This window comes from Schistocerca nitens, chromosome 2 (assembly GCF_023898315.1).
Source record: "Schistocerca nitens isolate TAMUIC-IGC-003100 chromosome 2, iqSchNite1.1, whole genome shotgun sequence".
NCBI lineage: Eukaryota > Metazoa > Arthropoda > Insecta > Orthoptera > Acrididae > Schistocerca > Schistocerca nitens.
The window spans coordinates 826,763,971-826,787,378 of record NC_064615.1 but is presented as its reverse complement, the minus strand read 5'-3'; the positions used below and the strand labels follow the sequence as shown (position 1 = coordinate 826,787,378).

At 42.9% G+C, this 23,408-nt stretch overlaps 2 protein-coding genes across 2 annotated transcripts in view; both read left to right on the top strand.

Moving 5' to 3' along the window:
• The window catches only part of LOC126235364 (uncharacterized), a gene marked incomplete at its 3' end in the record, with an annotated part of 1,261,863 nt that extends 1,260,069 nt beyond the window's left edge, over positions 1-1,794 (top strand). The window contains exon 34 of the mRNA XM_049944087.1: positions 1,705-1,794. Within this exon, the coding sequence (XP_049800044.1) occupies positions 1,705-1,794 (90 nt within the window). The remainder of the gene's footprint in view (positions 1-1,704) is intronic.
• A 188-nt stretch (positions 1,795-1,982) lies between these two features.
• LOC126237096 (1-phosphatidylinositol 4,5-bisphosphate phosphodiesterase epsilon-1-like) overlaps positions 1,983-23,408 on the top strand; it is a 428,615-nt gene continuing 407,189 nt past the window's right edge. Inside the window, exon 1 of the mRNA XM_049946900.1 lies at positions 1,983-2,103. Coding sequence (XP_049802857.1) covers positions 2,086-2,103 — 18 coding nt within the window. The 5' untranslated portion in view covers positions 1,983-2,085. The remainder of the gene's footprint in view (positions 2,104-23,408) is intronic.

The window sequence follows — 23,408 nt, the reverse complement described above, 5'->3', positions numbered from 1 at the left end:
CAAACTCCCTGCCTTAAAACTCAGTCAAGAATCCGTGGCACCACTTCTATCTGTGGGAGCACCTCGATCTCTGGGACAAACTCGATCGAGGTGTTCGCCCCTTGGATCATCAGCCGAGAATCCGTGGGCAGCTGGTCACGGCAGTTGAGTTGTCATGCCTCCAAATCCCTGGGGTACCTTCCAGAACCTCACTGACTCTCTTCCTGGAAAAAGGCTTTGGGAGGGTTGTCACATTAATGTGACTGTACAGCGTACATTGACTACATTTAAATGAAATGGAAATAGCTAGTAGATACAGATCAAACTGTGTCTATTCAGACAGTCTTTTATTTGCTGAAGATCAAATAATGATTCACGTAAATAAGAAACAGTTACAAAAATCCATATAGCTTTCAAATAATCTATGTAAATCTTACACTTTTAAAATCTCAGTTTATGAAGAGAAAATTATGGCTTTTAGAGAAAAGGATCCACTCGGATCAAAGATTGTTCTAGGAAACAAATAATTTAGAACAAGCAACGAATTTTAAACATCTTTTCTGTTACATAAGTTTTTATTAATTACAAGAACATTGAGCAAAAAGTTAGCATATTTCGAACTGTATGTGGGGCCATTCAAAAGACTTTTAAAAATAAAGTTAAAAAAGAATCGAAAATGAAATTGTATACTGTAATGGTTTTATATCCACGTTGCTGTATGGCAGCAAAACATGGGTACTGTCTCAGTATCACCAGAGTAAAGTGCAATCGGCAGAAATGAGATTTTTAAGCAGTATTTCAGGATCTACGAGGATGGATATAATTCGAAATGAAGATATTAGGAGAGAATTAAATATGAAATCTGTTTGTAATAGAATATTAAATAATAAACAGAACTGGGCTGGTTCCTTACAAGGAATGAACAATAGCAGACTTCCTGAGGCAGCGTTGGACTTCATGCAGAGGGAAAGAAGACATCGAGGACGACCCAGGATACGCTGGAGACGTCTTTGAATCCGGAACGCGTTAGAGTACCACATCCCATGAAGTGCAAAAGAAGAAGAAAAAAATGGCTCTGAGAACTATGGGACTCAACTGCTGAGGTCATCATTCCCCTAGAACTTAGAACTACTTAAACCTAACTAACCTAAGGACATCACACACATCCATGCCCGAGGCAGGATTCGAACCTGCGACCATAGCGGTCGCGCGGTTCCAGACTGTAGCGCCTAGAACCGCTCGGCCACTTCGGCCGGTGCAAAAGAAGAAGAAAATGAAATTTCCTGTAAGAGAAGGAAACCAAGGTTTTTTTTGGAGAATATCTGCCCATACCTTTGCGTAACGGTTGCCATCTATAGTTTTAGAATGATTCCGCCCACTTTCTCATTCTGGAAAGGCGCGTTTTTCAATCATACTCATGATACTCAGAAGTTAGGTGATTGTGCAGGTTCATTGGCTCTTTTCATAGTCTATCCACGTATCGACCAGTCTCAGAATAAACGTGGGAGGACGACGGTTCAATCCCGCGTCCGGCCATCCTGATTTAGGTTTCCCGTGATTTCCCTAAATCGCCCCAGACAAGTGCCGGGATGGTTCCTCTGAAAGGGCACGGCCGACTTCCTTCCCTGTCCTTCCCTAATCCGATGACACCGATGACCTCGCTGTGTGGTCTCCTCCCCGGAAAAAAAAGAAAATAAATAAAAAAACGTGGTATCTGTCCGACAGGAGAGCCTGCTGCTGCACGTGCCCAGCTTCAGCGTGGCGCGGCCCGTCAGCCCCCTAACCGAGGAGGCGGAGGACGGCGGCGGGGGCGGCGGCGGCACCACCAGTGCCGGCGGCGACAGCGACTCGGGGGCGGATGGCCCCGGCGGCGGCAGCGGCGGAGTCGTCACCTGCGGCTCCTGGCGCCGGGGGCAGAGCGCTGCCACGTCGGGAGCGGGCGGGGGCGGCGGGGGCGGCGGCGGCGGCACGGTGCTGCGCTTCTCGCCGGGCCGCAACTCGAGCCTGCTGCGCAAGTGCTACCCCTCGTCTTCTGTGCAGCCGCCCTTCCTGCCCGCCGGCCGTCTCGAGGACTGCCTGCCGCCGTGCTACCACGCCAACAAGAACATGGCCAAGCTCATCAAGGTAGGCCGCCCACGGCTCTCATAGGCGTGCACTCTGTAGGCAGCTCGCCAGAATGTACGAATATCGAAAGGAGTTGTACGAACGAAATACGCGTAAAGCAGGGACGATCAAGAATTCGGCACGTGAGCAGAGCTCTTGCTATCCTTGTAAATTTTTCATAGCCACAATTAATTCTTCAAACCCCACTTTTTCTTTAACACCAGTGAGCTTAGAGTAACGGACGATGCCTTTTGTCAGAATTTTTTCCTTCTATAATGCGAATTTCTGTTTATGTGCATCCCCACCAAATCAGAAATAAGTCTTCTAGACTTGCAGCTTCTTACTGTGGGCAGTGCCCAGTCAAGTCCATTTAAAATGCGAGGTCTGCAATCCATTCCGGATGTTCAAAATTTTTGTTTGTGCACTCCTTTTCAATTCATAAATTCAACAATAGCTGATTTTATATCGAATAATTGTTTCAAGCACGTCCCCTAACTTAACCGACATGCTTTTCAGCAATATATGAAGTCTCTACACTCTTAGTTCAATTCCATCGAAAACTGTTGCAACTGGTAGTGGAATAATCCGTGCGTTTTCAGAAAATTTAATGCGTGTTGTACCAGTTTCATCACGAACTCCATGCCTCCAGACTTAGGAGAAAATGCTTCCTGATATATAGAACAATGAATCGTGTCTGTCGATCATTGTAATTGCTAGCTCTTTCATCGTCAAATAAATATTTAAATTCTTGCTGCCTCGTTTTGTAACATCACTCTACAACAAATTTTGTTACCTGATATTGTGCTACTGTATTTCGCATAATAGATATTGAGAACACTTATCCTGCTCTTCTGTCAGTCCCATTCACTTTCAATGGCTTATGACGATAGATAGCTAGACTATCTCATTTTGTGTAAACAGCCACTGGACCTCTGAACTTTTGTACGACCAACAAGTAGCGAAAGGTAAACAACGCTGACATCACGATCCGAACTGAAGAAAGCTGTGCCGACGGAAAACTGCTGCATCGCAGTGCCGAATTAAATGTCGTCCTGTACTGAGTACTTCCGAGAACTACCGAACAAAGCCGAGACAGGCCGAGCCTCAGCCCGCACGCAGCCTGCACATCGTGCTCACGAACAGTGTGGCATGCAGTGGCAGCTCTGATGTAAAGTACTGGTACATTACGTGAAACTTGAGATTCTTCCGGCGTATAAAATGTTAAAATAACTTACGCTCTACAGCCGGATTACGCCTTCGACAATCATCGATATTGCGGCAGGTCCACATTTTGCCAATTCCAAGGCACAAAGGCAACGAGAAAGTGCTCTACAAGTAAATTTAAAACCTTAGTATGAAGAAAGATAACACACGCACGCACACACACACACACACACACACACACACACACACACACACACACTGTAAACAATGGCGCCACAATACAAGCAAAGATGACCAATGTCAGTAGGTATCGATAGTGAATATTAATACCCAACGGAAGAGTTCGTTATAATTCTGCCCCGATGTTGCTTGACAAGAGAAATAGCAGGATTCCTCATATAATTTAAGAGAGCAATCCACTTCTATTTATAAGATCACTTAGGAATTTAATTTCAATTGCTTGCTTAACAACACTACCCCTGTACCTGTAACTGCATGCCAAATCTCCATAGGATGACGGGTACCAAGACAATGTTCTGTAATAACCAATTTGCTCGACTATTGTAAGCTATTGTTGTAAGCTCGTGCTCTGACCAATATACGAGGGTAATCCCAAAAGTAAGGTCTCCTATTTTTTATAAGTACACAAACCTGTTTATTTCTACAATGGTTTAGATCAGTTTACAGCTTGAACACTTAGCTATTTTTCGACATAATCAACATTTCTGTCGATGCACTTTTCTAAACGCTGTGGCAGTTTTTGTATGGCCTTGTCATACCAGCTCGCCGCCATGCTGTTCAGAAAGTTATGAACCTCTTCTTTCACGTCGTCGTTGGGCTGAATCGCTGAGACCACAACTAACGCTGACAGGTTTTGCGAGACACTGAAAAAACTCAAACGGGCAATTCAGAACGGAAGAAGAGGAATGTTGAGCAACGGCGCACACATTCTCCATGACAACGCTCGCCCACACATCGCTCGGCAAACCGTTGCTCTCCTGCAACAGTTTCAGTGGAACATAATCACCCACCCACCCTACAGTCCTGACTTGGCCCCCAGCTCCCTAGGTTAAAAGAACATTTGGCCGGAAAGCGATTCAGCTCCGACAAGTAGGTGAAAGAAGAGGTTCATAACTTTCTGAACAGCATGGCGGCGAGCTGGTATGACATGGGCATGCAAAAACTGCCACAGCGTCTACAAAAATGCATCGACAGAAATGGTGATATGTCGAAAAGTAGCAAAATGTTCAAGCTGTAAACTGATGTAAATCATTGTTGAAATAAACAGATCTATGTACTTATAAAAAAAATACGAGACCTTACTTTTGGGATACTTTTACGATAGACTCCCATCTTACGCTATCCAGGATCATCCTTTACGGATCCTAAAAGGGCCCCAATCTTAGAAGGTGTCGAGAAACATAATTCAAATCGCATTTCCACCTAAAAGGACCAATCGTTTTGGAAGTGCTCCAGCATTAGGCAAAAAGACCATATACTTCGGTGTAATCTCGTTGTTTTCATCATTCACCCGTTTCACGATTGCTAGATAGCGCAACGCACATCTCACCTGTCTTCTGCAACAGCTGTTTCGACGTCAGGTGAGTTCGAGAAGGGCTACTCAGCTGACAGATTTTCAGAATTTGAGATGGCGTGTATCCTGTGAATAAAGGTACAGAGCACCCCTTCACACTGAGCGAGATGGTGACAACTGTCAGCCTTTACATGCGAGGAGCGTTCCATATTGATTAACACTTTATTTTTTCCTGCACTCATGGTGCGCCATTTGCTCACCGTTACAATTACAATGGTTCTTTGGTCTAACTGTAAGTGGTGGGACAATCACTAGAAGAATAATAGCTGCACAGTACAGTTCAATTTTCCAACTGTTGGCATTATGTGTGCGGTAAAAATGGAGTGTAATCATCAAGGGGTAGGGCTGGACAACGTGGTTTACGCGGAAGGAGGGTGTAAACACTGCGGATATTCATAGGCGATTGGTGGCAGTGTAGTGGCAGAGTGTGCACCGTCACTAAAAGTGCTTCTGCAAAAGACAACAGTCGTTCCCATAAGAGTCACAATACCACGATTGCCATCCAGGTATCGTAATAACCACCGTATTCTCCTGACTTGATCCTTTTTGATTCCCACCTACTCGGGGCTATGAAGAAAAATTTGCACGGACATGTTTCGCAGACGTCCTCGAATTGCGAGCAGCTGCCCTGCGGTGAGTGCGATAGACTTCAGAAGAGTGGGTCGATGAAGGCCTACAGAATGTAAAGGGGCCAAGTAAGAAGAACACGGTGAGTGTGGAACCCCATCTCAGTAATGCCAGCCGTGGTTTTCGTCTCGTATGGATGCGAACGTTGTTGAGTTGCAAAAACACTGCCACCAACACCTGTGAATATCCCGAGTGTTTAAACCCTCCTTCCACAGAAATCACGTCATCCAAGACTGTTCTTGATGAGCACACTCCAGGTTGCCCCCTCACGTAGCGACAGCAGTTGGGAAATTAGACTATACTGTGAGGGGTTACATTTCTGATGATTTTCCTGCCACCTATGTTTAGACGAAAGTATGCATATTGGCAACTGTAATGATTAGTCAAATTTTATGTATATAGACTGAAGCGGCTAGTGAAACTTTATTCCAAGGCCGGGATTGGAATCGAGGTCTCCTGCTTGCTAGGCAGGAGCTTCTAAGCCACCTTGGCACAGCTATTCACACAACTAGGCGGATTACAGAACTGAAGCCATTTTGACTATTTTTCGACCGTGATTGTCTCAAGAAAGATGTAAAGGTTTTTTTTTTTAAATTACCGCTACCAGTCACAAACTTTGTCAACTATTGTGTTAAATATTTATTTAGCGACATGTTTCGAGGGAATACCTCATCTTCAGGCTAAATGGCATTACGAAAACTACTTTACAATAAGTTCATACTGATACATGACATCTCACATCCCACAGAGAAACTTAACAAAGCAGGAATTTATAAAATTACACGCAGTCATTGCAACAAATAGTACATTAGCCAAACGGGAAGAAATTTTAAAACCCGCTTTAAAGAACACATTGACTGTTTCAGACTTGGCAAACCGAATAAATCAGCTATAGCGAAACGTATAAATCAAACAGAACACAGTGTTACAATAGACAACGATCTCAAAGTATTACATAATTTTTGAAAAGAGCTGGAAAATGGACATCTTGGAAGAAATGGAAATATTCATCCATGGCCACAGGGGGAATAACGAGATCCTGAATTAAATGACAGACTTCAAACATTCACATTTCTTTTCCAATTTCACTACAGTACTCCTATAACAAGAGATACGTAACATGACAGTCGTTTGATTCTAGCCCCAGCAATAGCTTAGAAATATGTAAAATAAATAGTTTATATGAAGATATGTTCAATAATATTGCAACAGGTAGTCAGTTTGTAATGTATTTCGTCAACCTACATCTGTAATACGATAACAAGACGTGCAGAAGACATGTAAACATCTGACACCACATATATCGACAAATCGATAGTTAAATAGACACCAGCTGTATTTCGACCGCCATCTTGTCCACTGCACTACAGAGCTGTTTGTGATCGTGGTTCCAAGTTACTGCTGTGTTAGTGACAATTTGTGAACAGTGACAAGGAGAGGCACGGAAATTGAGGCACCCAGCGCATCACTACGAGACTGCCACGCCAGAAGAACAAAGTGAGTGACCGTTACAAAACATTTTCGTACAAACATCAGTCCAGCTACAAAGTGACACCGCCTCCTCCTAAGTTTTCTCTTCTTCCACACGATGACCACAACATTTACGAAAAGACTATGTAGCGTCAGTATGACCTTATCGTAAAGTTGTTTTTAGTGCCATTTAGCCTGAAGATGAGGTATTCCCTCGAAACATGTCATAAATAAATAAGTAATACAATAGTTGACAAAGTTTGTGACTGGTAGCGGTAATTTAAAAAATCCTTTACATAGACGAATGACACTGACGCGCCTCCCTCCTCTCACTGCCACACCAAATGGTTCAAATGGCTCTGAGCACAATGGGACTTAACATCTGAGGTCATCAGTCCCCTAGACTTAGAGCTACTTAAACCTAACTAACCTAAGGACATCACATAAATCCATGCCCGAGGCAGGATTCGAACCTGCGACCGTAGCAGCAGCGCGTTTCCGTACTAAAGCGCCTAGAACCGCTCGACCACAGCGGCCGGCTAATACCACACCAGTCTACTTTAAATTCCCCCTTGCACACGAACAGAATTGCCGAGGCTCTCCATGTTCTGGGACAGCGGCTCAGCATCGAACGTATATTGGAGATCCTACCTGAAACCCAGGTGCAGGTAGTCATACTCTTCGTGTGTAAGTGGGAATTTAATATAGAGTGGGGCGGCAGTGAGAATTTTGATCGATTAAGGTGGTGTGCCAGGGTAATCAGTGCAGTTGTGTGGACTGCGGTGCCCGGGTAGCTTAGTGGCTAACGCACCTCACTAGTAAGCACGAGGCCCAGGTTCGATTCCCAATCTTCTTACAAATTTTCACTCGCCGTTTCAGTCTACATACATAAAATCACAACTGTATAAGACCGGTAAAGTCTCTGAAATCGCGTCGTTTCATTTGGATTAATAAAATGGCGCACATATCTGTGGCGAGAGCATCTTTCGACGTTTTTAACTCGCAATACAGGTGCTCGATATGGGCATCGTTTGTGGTGCGTCAAACGTCAGTACATGCGGAAATTCAATGAAGACACTGATGCTGCTACCCGCTTTGAAAATCTGTCAACTGGGTTGCCTATCTGCAGCAGCACATCAATTGGATGAGACAATCCGGAACGGATGATTTTTCTGCATATTTTTCACGCCTGCAACTACTCTATGGTGCGTATCATGAATTGAAACTTGGACGGATGCTCTATCCACAGCCGGCCGCGGTGGTCTAGCGGTTCTGGCGCTGCAGTCTGGAACCGCGGGACTGCTACGGTCGCAGGTTCGAATCCTGCCTCGGGCATGGGTGTGTGTGATGTCCTTAGGTTAGTTAGGTTTAAGTAGTTCTAAGTTCTAGGGGACTTATGACCTAAGATGTTGAGTCCCATAGTGCTCAGAGCCATTTGAACCATTTGCTCTATCCACTGCTATCTATCATTTTTCTGTATGGTTTCTTTTTTGTGCAGGCATAACAAAAATGACGTTTTAATCCGCAATACTTAACCGCTAAGCTTGAGCTACATTCACACACTCGCCTCAACAAGCAGGTTGGCGGAGATTCCCTCTATCACGGCATATAAAGTGAATCACCATCCTGACAGCACACTTTCTTCCTCGCGCCATCATTTCCGGATCAGAGCGTGTGCTTCTTCTCTAATGACGCAATAGTCGCTCGGACTTGTAAAATGGTTCAAATGGCTCTAAGCACCATGGGACTTAACTTCTGAGATCATCAGTGCCCTAGAACTTAGAATTACTTAAACCTAACCTAAGGACATCACACACATCCATACTCTAGGTAGGATTCGAACCTGCGACCGTAGAGGTCTCGCGGTTCCAGACTGTAGCGCCTAGAACCGCTCGGCCACTTCGGCCGGCTTGGACTTATAAACCCTAATCCTTGCTTCCCACTGCAGGTGAGTACGAGAAAATAGGCACGATCAAGGTTGAAACGCTACCCATGCGCTCTTGACACAGTGAAAATAAATTGTACGTATGAGATCAGGACACAAAAGTATAAGGCTATGGACACGGTTTATACACAAAGTGTACAAGTTACCAGCATCGTAGATGTCAGTGATGACACTGTCAACAACCGTTTTTGGGAAACATGGAAAATATACCAGAAAAAGGCAGTTGCAGGAACGATGGAATAATTTAACAATATTTGATTTTGACAAACAATTACGCTATTGAATAGTCGTGGCTATTATAAGGTAACAATGTTTATGATTTATAGTAACAAACAGATATAATTTCATTTTGGTTTACATTATTTTAAAAAAGGTTCCGTTGTACTTTCGTCCTCATATGCCCTGCATGCTTTTATGAAAACACGTGGTACCTAGATTTGCAGGTAACGTTCCAAAAGTGTGCCATTTGCTGCGCTGTAAACTCGTGTTAGTATGCAACAAGCCGGTGAAAACAAATCTTCCGTGAGATCATTTCACGTAAGTCCCATTGCAACACGAGTTTGTAGCGCAACCATCATCGTCACACTTTTGAAACTGTGTCGGGTTATGCTGGGGCAACTCACCAGTAAATCAACGTACAATTTGTTTTGATAAATGCAAAGCTTGCACTCCATCTGACGTTGAATATGTAAATTCTAAATCGGTAACGGTCGTTTTTTTTAGTAAAATAAACTAAGACCAAATTTTGACAGCTTGCTATGGTACATTATAAAAATTCTGTATAGTTTAAAAATGCTTAGCAACTCTGAATCCAAATTCAAAGGAAATCGTTGATTTTTTAGAGTTTTTGGAAATCTGGACGAGTGGATGAATGCCATGTATTTAACTTTACTTTCGCAGTATCCAAAAAAGGACGATGTAGCCGAGGGTGTAACGCTGACCCGTACTTTCTTCTTAAATTATATTCGTCTCCACAGCGAAATTGTATCAAAAACCTCGTAACAACCTAACTTAGGATCGGTCATCACTGAGACACTGGCAGCCAACTGTAAGGGATGCTGCCGGAATTACTGTGGCGATATCCTTGACCTGCTGCTACAGAGGTTATTTTCGCACGTGACGACACATGTTCACATCAGAGCTATTAGTATTGTCATCCGTATGCAAATTAGCTTTCATGAAATGCAGTTCATTCTCCCATACGCAACACTATTGTCGTATGACACGATATTTCTATAGAAACAGCGTCACACAATTTGCAAGCGTACTGGAATTCCAGGAACCGTAGTAAAGACAAATCACTGTGTTCGTTATCTGTTGGTCAGCAGCGATATGTACACTTTATCTGTACAGCGAATGGACTTTCCTAACTGTAAACAATGTCTCCCAGATAAACATGCCATACGCTCTGACAGTTGACAATATTAATCCCCCTCGACGAAATCGACGTATGCAGTGTTTTGCAGCGATTCCCGAAATGGGGAAATGAATCAAAGGCATCCGATGTGAACGAACACCGTGGTCCATCCCAGACCACTGTACATATTCCGACATCAACTTACGCACCTACTTACAAATATTTTGAAAAACTGTTTTGGGATATGGTATAATTTTCTGGTCACGTTAAAATTCTAAGAAATTAGGAACAACATTTGTCTGAGCAATGGTCGCGGAGTTCATATATAAGTTCGCACTGAGGATACATATAGTTTACGTGAGAATAATAGTGTTCCTTATTAGAAAGATGTACCAGAACAGCTGCTTATAATAATTTATCTTTATTAACAACAAACTGTTTCGGCATTTATTGCCATTGTCAGGTAATTATGAATATAAGTTTGGTGAGATTGTGCATAAAAAATTAAAAATAATAATAATAATTACCGGACATTTGATAACTGTAGAAACAATACCACTTCTGACAACATTCTAAATGCCTCTTCCTTTCATCCAAAGTCGCATAAACTATAAGATTTTTCCATTCAGTGGTTAATACATTAAATAACCTATCGTTAGAAGAACAAGCAGTTCAAAAAGAACTTAAGCCACTTCATTATATGGCCCATAGAAATGATTTTCACCCCCAACTTAATCACAGAATTATACACCAAATGTAAAAGGCCAAAACAGAACACAATACAGAACGAGATACGCGTAACCCGAGAAACTTTACCTAAACAAACAAACAAAAAATAAGATACGTACCAACAGTCTACCTTGGTAGAATCGGCAATAAAATTAATGCACTCTTTAAAGCCATAATTATTCAACTAGCCTTTCGAATCAATAACAACCTTTCAATAAAATTACGTTCCGCCGCCACTAGAACATCCGAATATCGTAACATAGGCATATACGAGTGCACTGATGAGCCAAAACGCCATGACCAACTGATTAATGGCTTGTTTGTCCGTCTTTGGACCGAAATACATCACTGATTCTGCGTATTGACAGTTTTTTGACAGCTTTGTGGAGGTATGTGGCGTTAGATGTCTACGCACAGATCATATAATTCGAGTAAATAACGGGTCACTGATTTGCGTAAGCTGTGAAGGCGCCCAATAGCGACCCAGATGGATTCCATAGTATTTACATCAGGAGAATTTCGTAGCCGAGAGATCAACGTGAGTTCACTACAGTACTCCTCAAACCACTGTAGCACGATTTTGGCTCCGAGACATGGACAGTAACACAGCCGAAAGATGACATCGCCGATCGGAAAAAAAAACATCAAGCATGAAGGGATGCGGGTGGTTCGCAGCTGTCAGTATGTCTCCCATATCTACCACAGGTCCCGTGCAAGCACAGCAGAACGTCTCTCATAGCTAATACTGCTCCCACCAGCCAAAGTCCGTGGCGCACGGCATGTTTCGAGCCAACGTTCTCTTCGATGACGGCGTTTGTGGTGACAAACATCGACCTAGTGTAGCAAAAAATGTGATTCACCCGAAGAACCAACACTATAGCATTGGTCGACGGTCGAATCGCTATGTACCGTGCCCACTGCAATCGTAGTTGATGATGTCGTTGGGTCAACACGTGAACAAATAGGGGTGGTCTGCTACTGAGCTCCACGTTCAACAATATACGGTAAAAGGTGTGCTCCGAAACACTTGTTCGTGCACCAGCAGTGTTCTCTTTCTGCAGAGATGCCACAGATCAGCATCTATCGTAGTTTACAGAGCAAACAAGCCTCCGGACCCCACATAGCGTCCAACCATTTAGGGCCTAGTGGTAGTTTCATTGTCCTTCTACCTCTTTCCGTAGATGCTCGCGACAGTAGCGCGTGAATATTTGACCTGCTTCGCCATTTTGGAGATATTTGTTCACAGGCTTTGTGTAATAATAATCTGCCCCTCGTCAAACTCGCCTATCTCAATGAATTTCCTTATTTGCAGCCCATATCTTCGCTAGGGTGATCCCCCGTCCGCTTACACGTTTCTATTACCCCGTCTTGAGCCTACAACGTCACCAGGCGTCATCCAACGTCATAATGTTTTGGCTGATCAGTGAATAAAATCACATGTCGCACCTGTAATAACTTTTATTTCGGACAAACAGGAAGAAATCTTAACTTCAAATGTAAAGAACACACTAGGAACGGCAAGAATAATCAGTTGAACTTCTTTTTAGTTTAAAAAGTCAAAAAACACACTTCTGATACACTCGGAAATACATTGCAAATCCCGCACAGAATAGCAAAAGGTCTTCCAATGAACATTGTTGAGGAAATTTTCATTGAATTTTTATAACACAAAATGGATAAATCAACCACAGATAACATGACAAAATTTAGGTTAGTGAAATAACATCGCTGTTCATCCGTACAATCTTTGTAAAAATATGACGTCATAAGAGTAGAACTGTAAAACTACTATCAAACCATAATTAACGATTTATTTTCAATATATCTACGTCCCTTACTATCTAATCTTTCTAAAAATATAACGACGTAAGAGTAGAACTGTAAAACTACTATCAAACCATAATTAACATTTTATTTTCAATATATCTATGTCCCTTACTATCTAATCAAGACACTGACAGTTAGTTCCCTAGCGACGCAATATACACTTCACATAATTCTAGACATGGGAACAATATAGTCACTCTAACACAAATGATATTCACATTTATTCATGATCTCGCTAAAACTGTATTTGCGGGTACCTGACAATGGCGACCAATGCCGAAACAGACTGTCGTTAATAGAGATTAATTATTATAAGCAGCTATTCTGGTACATCTTTCTAATAATCATGTCATTATCTGACATATTGCGAGGCTGTCCCTAAAGAAGAAAAAAAACAATGCTTCTGTGACTGGCAATTTTTTTCAGCTACAGACGACAGCCTCGCGCTCATACTGCAGAGCAGAACCGCAGTTAAGATCGTTAATGACTGATGTTTTCGAGTGAATAAATAATATACCTCACACGCAACTAGCTCCATGAATAACTGGCGCTGAAGGGAGTCTCCTTCAGTACTGCGACTCATTTCTCCTTCACATCTTCAACAACTACTCTGCCGAAAAAGAAATACATTACAGTAAAGAATTGAGTTCAGTGGCATCAGAGTATAGTATGTGCATACTGACGGGTTAAAGTGTTAGCAATTCATTTGTCATGGTCATCGACGATCAGATGACGATCATGAGGCCTACCTGCGCGCCCTCTGTTTTCACTCTACAGGCAGTAACTGTGCTGAGTTTAGAGGTGAACAATGTGTGGAACATTCGTTGTAGGCTACAGCTATTCCCCGTAGATGAGTACGTACTTCTGCTGAACAACTTCAGCCACTTGAACGGGGTCGAATTGTGAGTCTGCGGGAAAGTGGATGGACTTAGCGACGGAGAGCTGTACGTGTTGGGCACATTGTACTGATGGCGTGTCACTGTTTTCTGCGATGGTCTGAACAAGGTACAACCACGCCCCACAGATGAGACGCTCCTCACCTCTCGGGGGTGAAAAGTACTCGCTTCTTTACGCTGGCGACCCACTGCCACATTGAACTGTTCGCACCATACTGCAAGATATTTATTTTACCCAGCTGACTGGTAACTAGGATAAGGTACTATTTCATCATGCTACCAACACTGCCACATGGTCTTGGGCATCTTTTTATAAAGAGGCTTAACACTTTCACTACCACTGGGACGTATGTGACCCTCGGTAGGTTATCAGTGAACCAATGGGAATTTGATGCATGTTATTGCTATTTATTGGTAATGGGATAGCGGCTAATGGTTATAGAATTCTTGTCATTACAGGTGGCACCTGTAGGTTATGCTGTCTTCCAATTTCATTGTTAACCCCCTGGTCCTCCCCGCTCCGTATTGTCGCATTAAATTAGCTCGTTCCTACAGATATGCAACCCAATCACCAGATATGAAAAGCGGGCTGCTGTCGCGCCACCCAGTTTGTGTCAGTGATGTGCACGCACGTACTGGCGTTTGCCGCATCAAAAACAGTGTCCACATTGAGCATCTATAATTTGAGTTAGAAACTTGGAGAGATGCACTATCCATTGATGTGTGTCATTCTTTTCTGCCTTGCAATGTTTGCGTAGTCGTCTTCTGAAGCCTCAGAGATACTTATGAATAACACTGCATATGCCATCCTTCCCCTCGTTGGAAAAAGTGAGAGCAGGGAATATTGTTTTGCCATATTGTTACTTCTGATACTGCATTTATTAAAGTAACAATACATTAATGTCTTCCAGTCCGGGAAAAAAACTCCGTTGGTAATGAAAGAGTTAAGCAAAACTTGTCATGAAGAATTTAAAAAAAAAAGAGTTTACGTCAAAGTACCCTGAAAGCAAATGATAGTATGGCATTATTGGCTGGGAGACTCCTTTTGGAGCAGTTTGGCCTCGTAGTCCAAGTCATTCTATATGGAGCCTCTTCGGCGACCTGCGCATCAATAATAATGTAATAATGAGAAGAAACGATGAGGACAAAATAAACATGCAGCCCAAAAGTGAAGAAAATCTGCGACTATGTTGGGCACCGAACGCGGGACCCTTGGATGTAGAGGCAGCAACTTTAGCACTATTTTGCGTGCCTACCTCTTTATTCGACTAAGTTAAATCTCCAAAAAAATGAAAAGAAAATCGAATCTACCCCTACTTGGCACCGCCACTTTTACCCACATATAAAACAAAATGAACTCTGTCTCCTCAGGCATTGCCCCTAATTATTCCCGAAAATTCTCCCACTGTTATCACATTGTCTTATAATTTTTTAATTATTTCTTTAATTTCAATTTATTTATTTTTATTAAATAATTATAACTAGTAAATGTGTATAAATGAAAATCCTATAAAACAAAATGTTACAAAAATTGATATTCAAAGGTTAAACTAAAATAACTTTGTATATTACTTGTGCTACTTCAGCAAAAAGAATCTTCCTTCACGAATGATGCAAGTGGAGTTTCCTTGTCCACTACCATTGGCGTTTTGTACCTCCAGTAATGTCTCATAAAATACCTTCAACGGGCTCATGATGCTTTGATAATGCCTCAATGAATGCATCTTTCCATGAATTAATCAGTCTCCTTTCTTCCTGACTGCTTACAATTCAGGTCTTTCTGTCTTCCATTTGATGCTGTGTGGCACGTCACACTGAGCCTAGCACTCCGTAACTTGCGGGGAGTGGTTACTAAAGCACTCCGTAAATAATTTGCAGGTACCACCAGCAATCAAGCTCCACTTTTCCCCTTCGCCGAAGACGTAGTCGATGGTCATTCCCTTGAACCATCAAGCTCATGATATTTTGCTAGGGGAAATAATAGACATGCGGACACAGGAGGGTTGGAGGATCAATCACGCCAGGTATGGCACAGAGGTAACAAGTTAAGATCTTCTGTGTCAGTCGCCAAACGCTGGACGATGACACGCACATGAATCGATTTTCATCGGTGTCCAAGAGACGACAGTCGGGGCAAAGTAGGGAGTCCGTTAATCCGACACTATGCAGCCGGTGTCTCGTCGTATATTTTTTGTTGGTGTCTCTGTTGGTGTCTTTGTTGCGCCACGTGCACGGTGCTTGGCAGAAAGTGAAGGTTTATCTTCTTCCACACTTGTGGCCAGTTGAGAGTTGGGTACTTGCTTTCTACCCCGTCACACGGAACTGTCCGCAGAAGGATCGTCTACAAATCTTTTGCCTTCCACGGGCCCGTTGATGGGAGATCCACCACTAGACTACGAGCTGTGGACAATTTATATCACTAACATAACATATACTGAAGAGCCAAAGAAACTGGTACACCTGCCTCATATCGTGTACGGTCCCAGCGACATCGCAACACGACGTGACAGCATGAACTCGACTAAAGTCTGAAGTAGTGCTGGAACAAATTGACACCATGAATCCTGCAGGGCTGCCCATAAATCCGTAAGAGTACGTGGCGATGGACATCTTTTCTGAACAGCACGTTGGAAGGCATCCCAGATATGCTCATAATATTCATGTCTGGGGACTTTGGTGGCCAGCGGAAGTGTTGAAACTGGAAGAGTGTTCCCGGAACCACTCTGTAGCAGCTGTGGACGTGTGGGGTGTCACATTGTCCTGCTGGGATTCCCCAAGTCCGTCGAAATGCACAATGGACATGAATGGATGCAGCTGATCAAACAGGACGCTTACGTACGTGCCACCTATCACAGTCGTATGTGATCAGGGGTCCCATATCACTCTGATTGCACACTCCCCACACCATTACAGAGCCTCCACCAGCTTTAACAGTCCACTGCTGACACGCAGGTTCCATGGATTCATGAGGTTGACTCCATCCCCGTACACGTGCATTCAACTCCGTAAGCCCATAACGATGATATTAAGTTGAATGGCCCGCGCGCTGACACTTGTTGGTGGGCCAGCATTGAAATCTGCAGCAATTTGCGGAAGGGTTGCACTTCTGTCACGATGAACGATTCTCTCCAGTCGTCGTTGGACCCGTTCTTGCAGGATCTTTCTCGACCCAACGACGTCGGAGATTCGATATTTTACCGGATTCCCGATAATCACGGTACAGTCGTGAAAAGGCCGTACGGGAAAATTCCCCTTCATCACTACCTCGGAGATAATGTGTCCCATCGTTCGTGCACCGACTATAACACCACGTTCAAACTCACTTAAACCTTGACAACCTGGCATTGTAACAGCAGGAACCGATCTAACAAGTGCGCCGAAAATTTGTTGTCTTATATAGGCGTTGCAGACCGCAGCGCCGTATTCTGCCTGTTTACATGTCTATGTATTTGAACATGCATGCTTTTAGCAGTTTCTTTGGCGCTTCAGTGTATTTTAGCAACCTGAATTCATTTATACCTGAAACAACTTAATCAAGATTTGTTGTTAGTTACGTTCCTTACAGCGTACTTTGAGTTCCATTTTCTTCCTTAACTTATGACACCTGCAGGAAATTGTCCGTCCGGAAGCTGGTGGAAAATCTCGGTATCTGTGAAGCAACCTCTTGCCGCTGCCAGTCACGCTCCGCTCCTGATTTATTTTCCATCGACGGCCGATATAGAAGGCTAGCCGGGGGTCGAGGCCATCTGCGCCGCTAGCGACTGTCCGGAAATTAAAGACCGGCTCTTCCGTGCGACCAGCAGTCTTCCAGCTGCGCCAAGGAGCTCCGCCTCTCCCTCTGAGTCCCGGCGACAGCAGAGTAGTCGCAAAATTCGTCTGTCGCATGTAGTAATGCAATATTGCCCCCAAAATTCATCTTTAGATTCAATGTTAAGAATTCTTCACGTTCAACTTTTACTACCAATTATGTTATAGCCCAATTCGGTTATCTAATACAAGTGATGACCGTTCTTGTAATTAGGCCCTTTTGAAATCATCTTTGAAAATTCGAAACTTTCTGGGCGATTAAAACTGTATGTTGGACATCGACACGTATCCGGAACCTTACCTTCCACGGGTAATTCTCTGGGTTATTCATACACATCTACATCTACGTGATTACTCTGCTATTGACAATAAAGTGCCTGGCAGAGGGTTCAATGAACCACCTTCATGCTGTCTCTCTACCGTTCCACTCTCGAACGGCACGCAGGAAAAACGAGCACTTAAATTTTTCTGTGCGAGCCCTGACTTCTCTTATTTTATCGTGATGATCGTTTCTCCCTATGTAGATGGGTGCCAACAGAATGTTTTCGCAATCGGAGGAGAAAACTGGTGATTGAAATTTCATGAGAAGATCCCGTCGCAACTAAAAACGCCTTTGTTTTAATGATTGCCACTCCAATTCTCGTATCATGTCTGTGACACCATCTCCTCTATTTCGCGATAATACAAAACGACCTGCCCTTCTTTGTACTTTTTCAATGTCATCCCTCAGTCCCACCTGATGCGGATCCCACACCGCACAGTAATACTCCAGAACAGGGCGGACAAGCATAGCGTAAGCAGTCTCTTTCGTAGACATGTTGCACTTTCTAATTGTTCTGCCAATGAATCGCAGTCTTTGGTTTGCTCTACCGACAATATTATCTATGTGATCGTTCCAATTTAGGTTATTTGTCATTGTAATCCCTAAGTATTTACTTGAGTTTACAGCCTTCAGATTTGTGTGACTTGTTGCGCAATCGAAATTTAGATGATTTCTTTTAGTACTCATGTGAATAACTTCACACTTTTCTTTATTCAGGGTCAACTGCCACTTTTCGCACCATACAGATATCTTATCTAAATCACTTTGCAAGTCGTTTTGATCACCTGATGACTTTACAAGACGATAAATGACAGCATCATCTGCAAACAATCTAAGACGGCTACTCAGATTGTCTCCTTCGTCGTTAATATACGTAGACCAGGAACTATAGAGGGCCTGTAACACTTCCTTGGGGAACGCCGGATATTACTTCTGTTTTACTCGATGACTTTCCGACTCACGGCCCGCCCTCACAGCATCAGTATTACTGGTATCTCTTCGATAACTCCAAAAATGTGTAAATCTAATAAATTAACGGAAATCCGAAACGCTGAAACGGCAACTATTGGACATTTTCGGTTTTTTTTTTTCATGTAAACCGCTGATCGCTGCATGTGCTATGCTTAATAACCTGAGATAGGTTGGAAGTACCAGAGAAGCGTCCTTGTACTCCAAAATATCTTCACTAGATTTAGCAGTGTGCAAGTTCATTTGTACGTGACATGAGGAATGCTGAATGTATCGAGCGCGTCTTAGCGCAGTGGTAAAAAATATTCGAACCTGTTTCTCGCTCGATTTCCTACAAGAAACAGTATATTTTACTTCATTTCATTTATTTCGACGTGAATCGCTGGGGTCGAGTGCCTTTTGATTAAAAGGAAAGGCAAGAAGAATAATTCTTTAAGAGTTCAAGGAAATGTGTGTGAAACAAATAAATGAATGCAAATTTAATAGTTTCACGTCATTTTCAACATGTGCAAAAAAGTGTTGCAAAAGCGTAGTATGTTTGGAGTTTAAAAAATGTATATAAAACTGAATATTTGGGTAAAGATGTGCCACGTTTCACTTCCAAGAAATTACTGAATGTGCACAGTATCCGTCACTTATTTCGGAGCTGCTGAAATCAGAAGAATGTAACTGCGTATTGTGGTTCAAATGGCTCTGAGCACTATGGGACTTAACATCTGTGGTCATCAGTCCCCTATAACTTAGAACTACTTAAACCTAACTAACCTAAGGACATCACACACATCCATGCCCGAGGCAGGATTCGAACCTGCGACCGGAGCGGTCACGCGGTTCCAGACAAGCGCCTAGACCGCACGGCCTGCGTATTGTGTAGCGTAATGAAATACAATAATATATCGTGTAATTTTGCGGTTCAAAGTGCATGATTTTTCCATCCTAGGAAATATCCCTCACCCGCCATTGACCAACAAATTCAGTGCTGGTAAAGGAGGACATATTAGCCATGGTCTTGGAGTGAAATACATAGAATTTTATTTCTCGTTGGGCCAGTGGTGTCAGTACTGTGTTCTTGCTAGTGCTCGGAAATAAGCGACGTGATGCTGTGCTCATTCAGTAACTTCTCGGAATATAAGTTTGGTACTTATCTTTACCTAAACTTCCATTTTTATCTTTAAATGTGGACATTTTAGGTTACGCTTTACCGTAACTGTTATTGATATCGAATGAAATAACAAGTTTACTGTTTCCAGTCACTGTTTAATTTATTCCACACAAAGCGCTTCAAAAGTTTAAACGTTAATCAACAGGTGGATTTATTTGTGCTAATATGTCGTGTGTGTTGGGTTAGACCCTAGGGAGACCTGTGGCACTGTCTCCAGTGGTCAGAGGCTCCTTTCTCTCTCGTAAAACGTCACATACAAACTGTCACACTTTGCAAGCAAAGATGTTGTCTTTGTTTACAAAGACTTATCTTTGTTCACCAAATGTGACAGTTTGTATGTGATGTTTTACGAGAAAGAAAGGAGTCTGTCACCACTGGAGACAGTGCCACAGGTTACCTCAAAGTTGTGTTACAACACACAGGTGTCATATTGACACAAATAAATCCACCTGACGATGGATGTTTAAACCTTTGAAGCGCTTTGTGAAAATAAATAAATAATGACTGATAACAGTAAACTTGTTGCTTCATTCGATTTCATTTTTATATGTATATATATATATATTTGTTTCTAAACATATTACACTTCTTTGTTAGATGTTACAAACGATGTGACACTGTTATAACGCACAATTCTTCGTGTAAAATCGTTTGTAATGTGAATGTATCATGTTTTTTTACACTTTGACATTTCACACTATCAGCTTTTTCCCATTTCCAGTCCATAATTATATTACAATTTCCTCGGTATTGCAACAGACGTATCTGAGCACAAAAGGAAAAATTTTCTATTGAATCTTACCATATGATTCATAAACTGATTGACCAAAAATCGTAGAGAGGCTTGTCTCATTTGAAGAAGAGCCGCGCGTGACGTCCGAATGTTGATGCTACATGTAGCGAATGGAGACAAGATGTCTGAGGAATTTGTTACGGACGGGTGAGTAAAGAACACGGTAAGACTTCAAGATGTAGCCTAGTATGAACATGTGATGAATATCAGTGCAAGACGGCTGGGTAATAGCATATCCGAGATTACACAAGAAGTCGGGGTTCCGAGTACAGCACTACCTCGGGCGGATCTTTTATATGGCAGAGACAACGTTTGCACACGCGCAAACCGCCACACAAGACTTTGGATTACCAGCATTCTATTTCCTTCTGACTTGGCTAGCAGCATTGTATGCCTACTGCTGTCTGCCAGCACAATGCACGCCGCGCGACCGACAGGCACTTACAGCTGCCTATTTTGACCACTCGTAACTTTTCGATCGTCGTTGCTGTAAACATGAAACTTTGATGTTAACCACGGGACAGTGTTACCGAAACAGAAAAGAACACACCAACTGCGTATAATTTGTCCATGTGACATTCCTCTACGCATGAAGAAGTCATTCTGTGTAAATAAGTCGATAACTCTAAAAATGGCTCAAATGGCTCTGAGCACTATGGGACTTAACTTCTAAGGTCATCAGTCCCCTAGAACTTAGAACTACTTAAACCTAACTAACCTAAGTACATCACACACATCCATGCCCGAGGCAGGATTCGAACTGGGACCGTAGCGGCTGCGCGGTTCCAGACTGTAGCGCCTAGAACCGCTCGGCCACCCCGGCCGGCTCAATAACTCTAACTCAAACTGACTTTTAAGAAATATTAATAATCTGAATGCAACGCAGATTTTCACTATGATTGCATGTGACTTGATAAAGTGAACGTAAATGACGTGTGGCTGCCGGCCGCGGTGGCCAAGCGGTTCTAGGCGCGTCAGTCCCGAACCGCGCGACTGCTACGGTCGCAGGTTCGAATCCTGCCTCGGGCGTGGATGTATCTGATGTCCCTAGGTTAGTTAGGTTTAAGTAGTTCTAAGTTCTAGGGGACTGATGACCTCAAGTCCCATAGCGCTCAGAACCATTTGAACCATTTTTTTGACGTGTGGCTGGTAAATTGTGTCACACAATAAAACTAGAATGTTCGTGCCCTGCTGTCTGTGAAGCTTGCATACTACTGGCGCAATCCAAGCTGACATTCGATGCAGTGGCTGATGGGAGCGACTGTTAATGGGAAATGCCTTTACAGTCGCTCGCAGCAGCCTACGCAAGGAGTGTCAGCTTGGATTGCCCGAATCTTTTTTGTTATTGTTAAGAGTCGCTGGTTTTGTTAACAAATATGTGTCTTTGCGACATATTTGCGCAGACAGAGAAAAATTTATAACGTGATAATGAACTTTGGACGTTTTTTCCGCAAGGAAACCAAAACATGAATGAAGGAGTTTCAAGAAATTAGACTGAACTCTTTTGGTCGACAGTACGTTGCTATCTGAAACAAAGTCTTCACACGACAACATTTTCAATGCTCTTTTCACTATGATAAATTACATTTCTCAAACGAAGAACGTCAGAGAGACTGTTGTGCGAAGAACCAGTGATGTTCGTATGAAAAATACAGCGAGAAGTCTTATGAATTTAACATGAGCGCGAGGGCGGATTCTCACGCTTTGTGCACGGAAAATACAATTCCATAGCGCCCGGTTCAGCTTCCAGAGATTGGCCGCTCGAATAGAAAAGTCTTGAGGTGTAGCGTTGCAGCGGCGAGATGGCACGCCACTCTTGACAACGGCTGTTGTCGGAAACAGAGTACATTTCTTTGACAAACTACTAGCTCCGTAATCGCCGGCACTGAACGCAGTAAAATAAACATATTCACAAAATATGTAATGGCTTCTTCCGTAGCTTCTTTTAAGGGAAATTTATCACTTTCGGCCAAGAGAGTCATAATACACCGCATTCACATTCGACAGAACGCCTGTTCATATCCACGTCCTTACATTCAGATTTAGTTTTCCATGTCTCCCTAAATCGCAAATACCAGAATGGGCGTCTGGCCGACTTCCTTCTGCAGGGCAGGCTTGTTTGACTTCCTTCTGCAGGGCAGGCTTGTTTTCCGTCTGCCGTCGCAGACGAGAATTCAAACCTCTACCTTCGTTTAATTTCGTTTTCGGATACGAAGGTAATTAAATTATAAAAGTATATACAGCGTGATTCAGCTAACATGTTCACCTCAAGTATCTGCTGAACCATTGAAGATATTATAATACTATTATCAACCGTATGAATTGCGAAAAAGTCCTCACTAAATGACGTATAGTCTCACGCCATTGTTATAATATACGAGACGTATTCGGAAAGTAAGTTCCGATTAGGCGCGAAATGGAAACCACCGTGAAAATCCGATATAACTTTGCACAGATGTATTGGGCTGTGTCTTGAGTCACGTCACTCTTGGCAGTTCAGAGCGCAAAGTGATCACGCAGAAACGCCTGAAACAACAGTATCTCCCACCAAGTATGTGGCTCTGGTCAGACATTTCGCCTGAAGCTATGCAGCCCAGATAACATACATGTCATGCGTTTCTTTCTTCAAGACAATTTTCAGCCGCATTCTGCAGGGGCAATGAA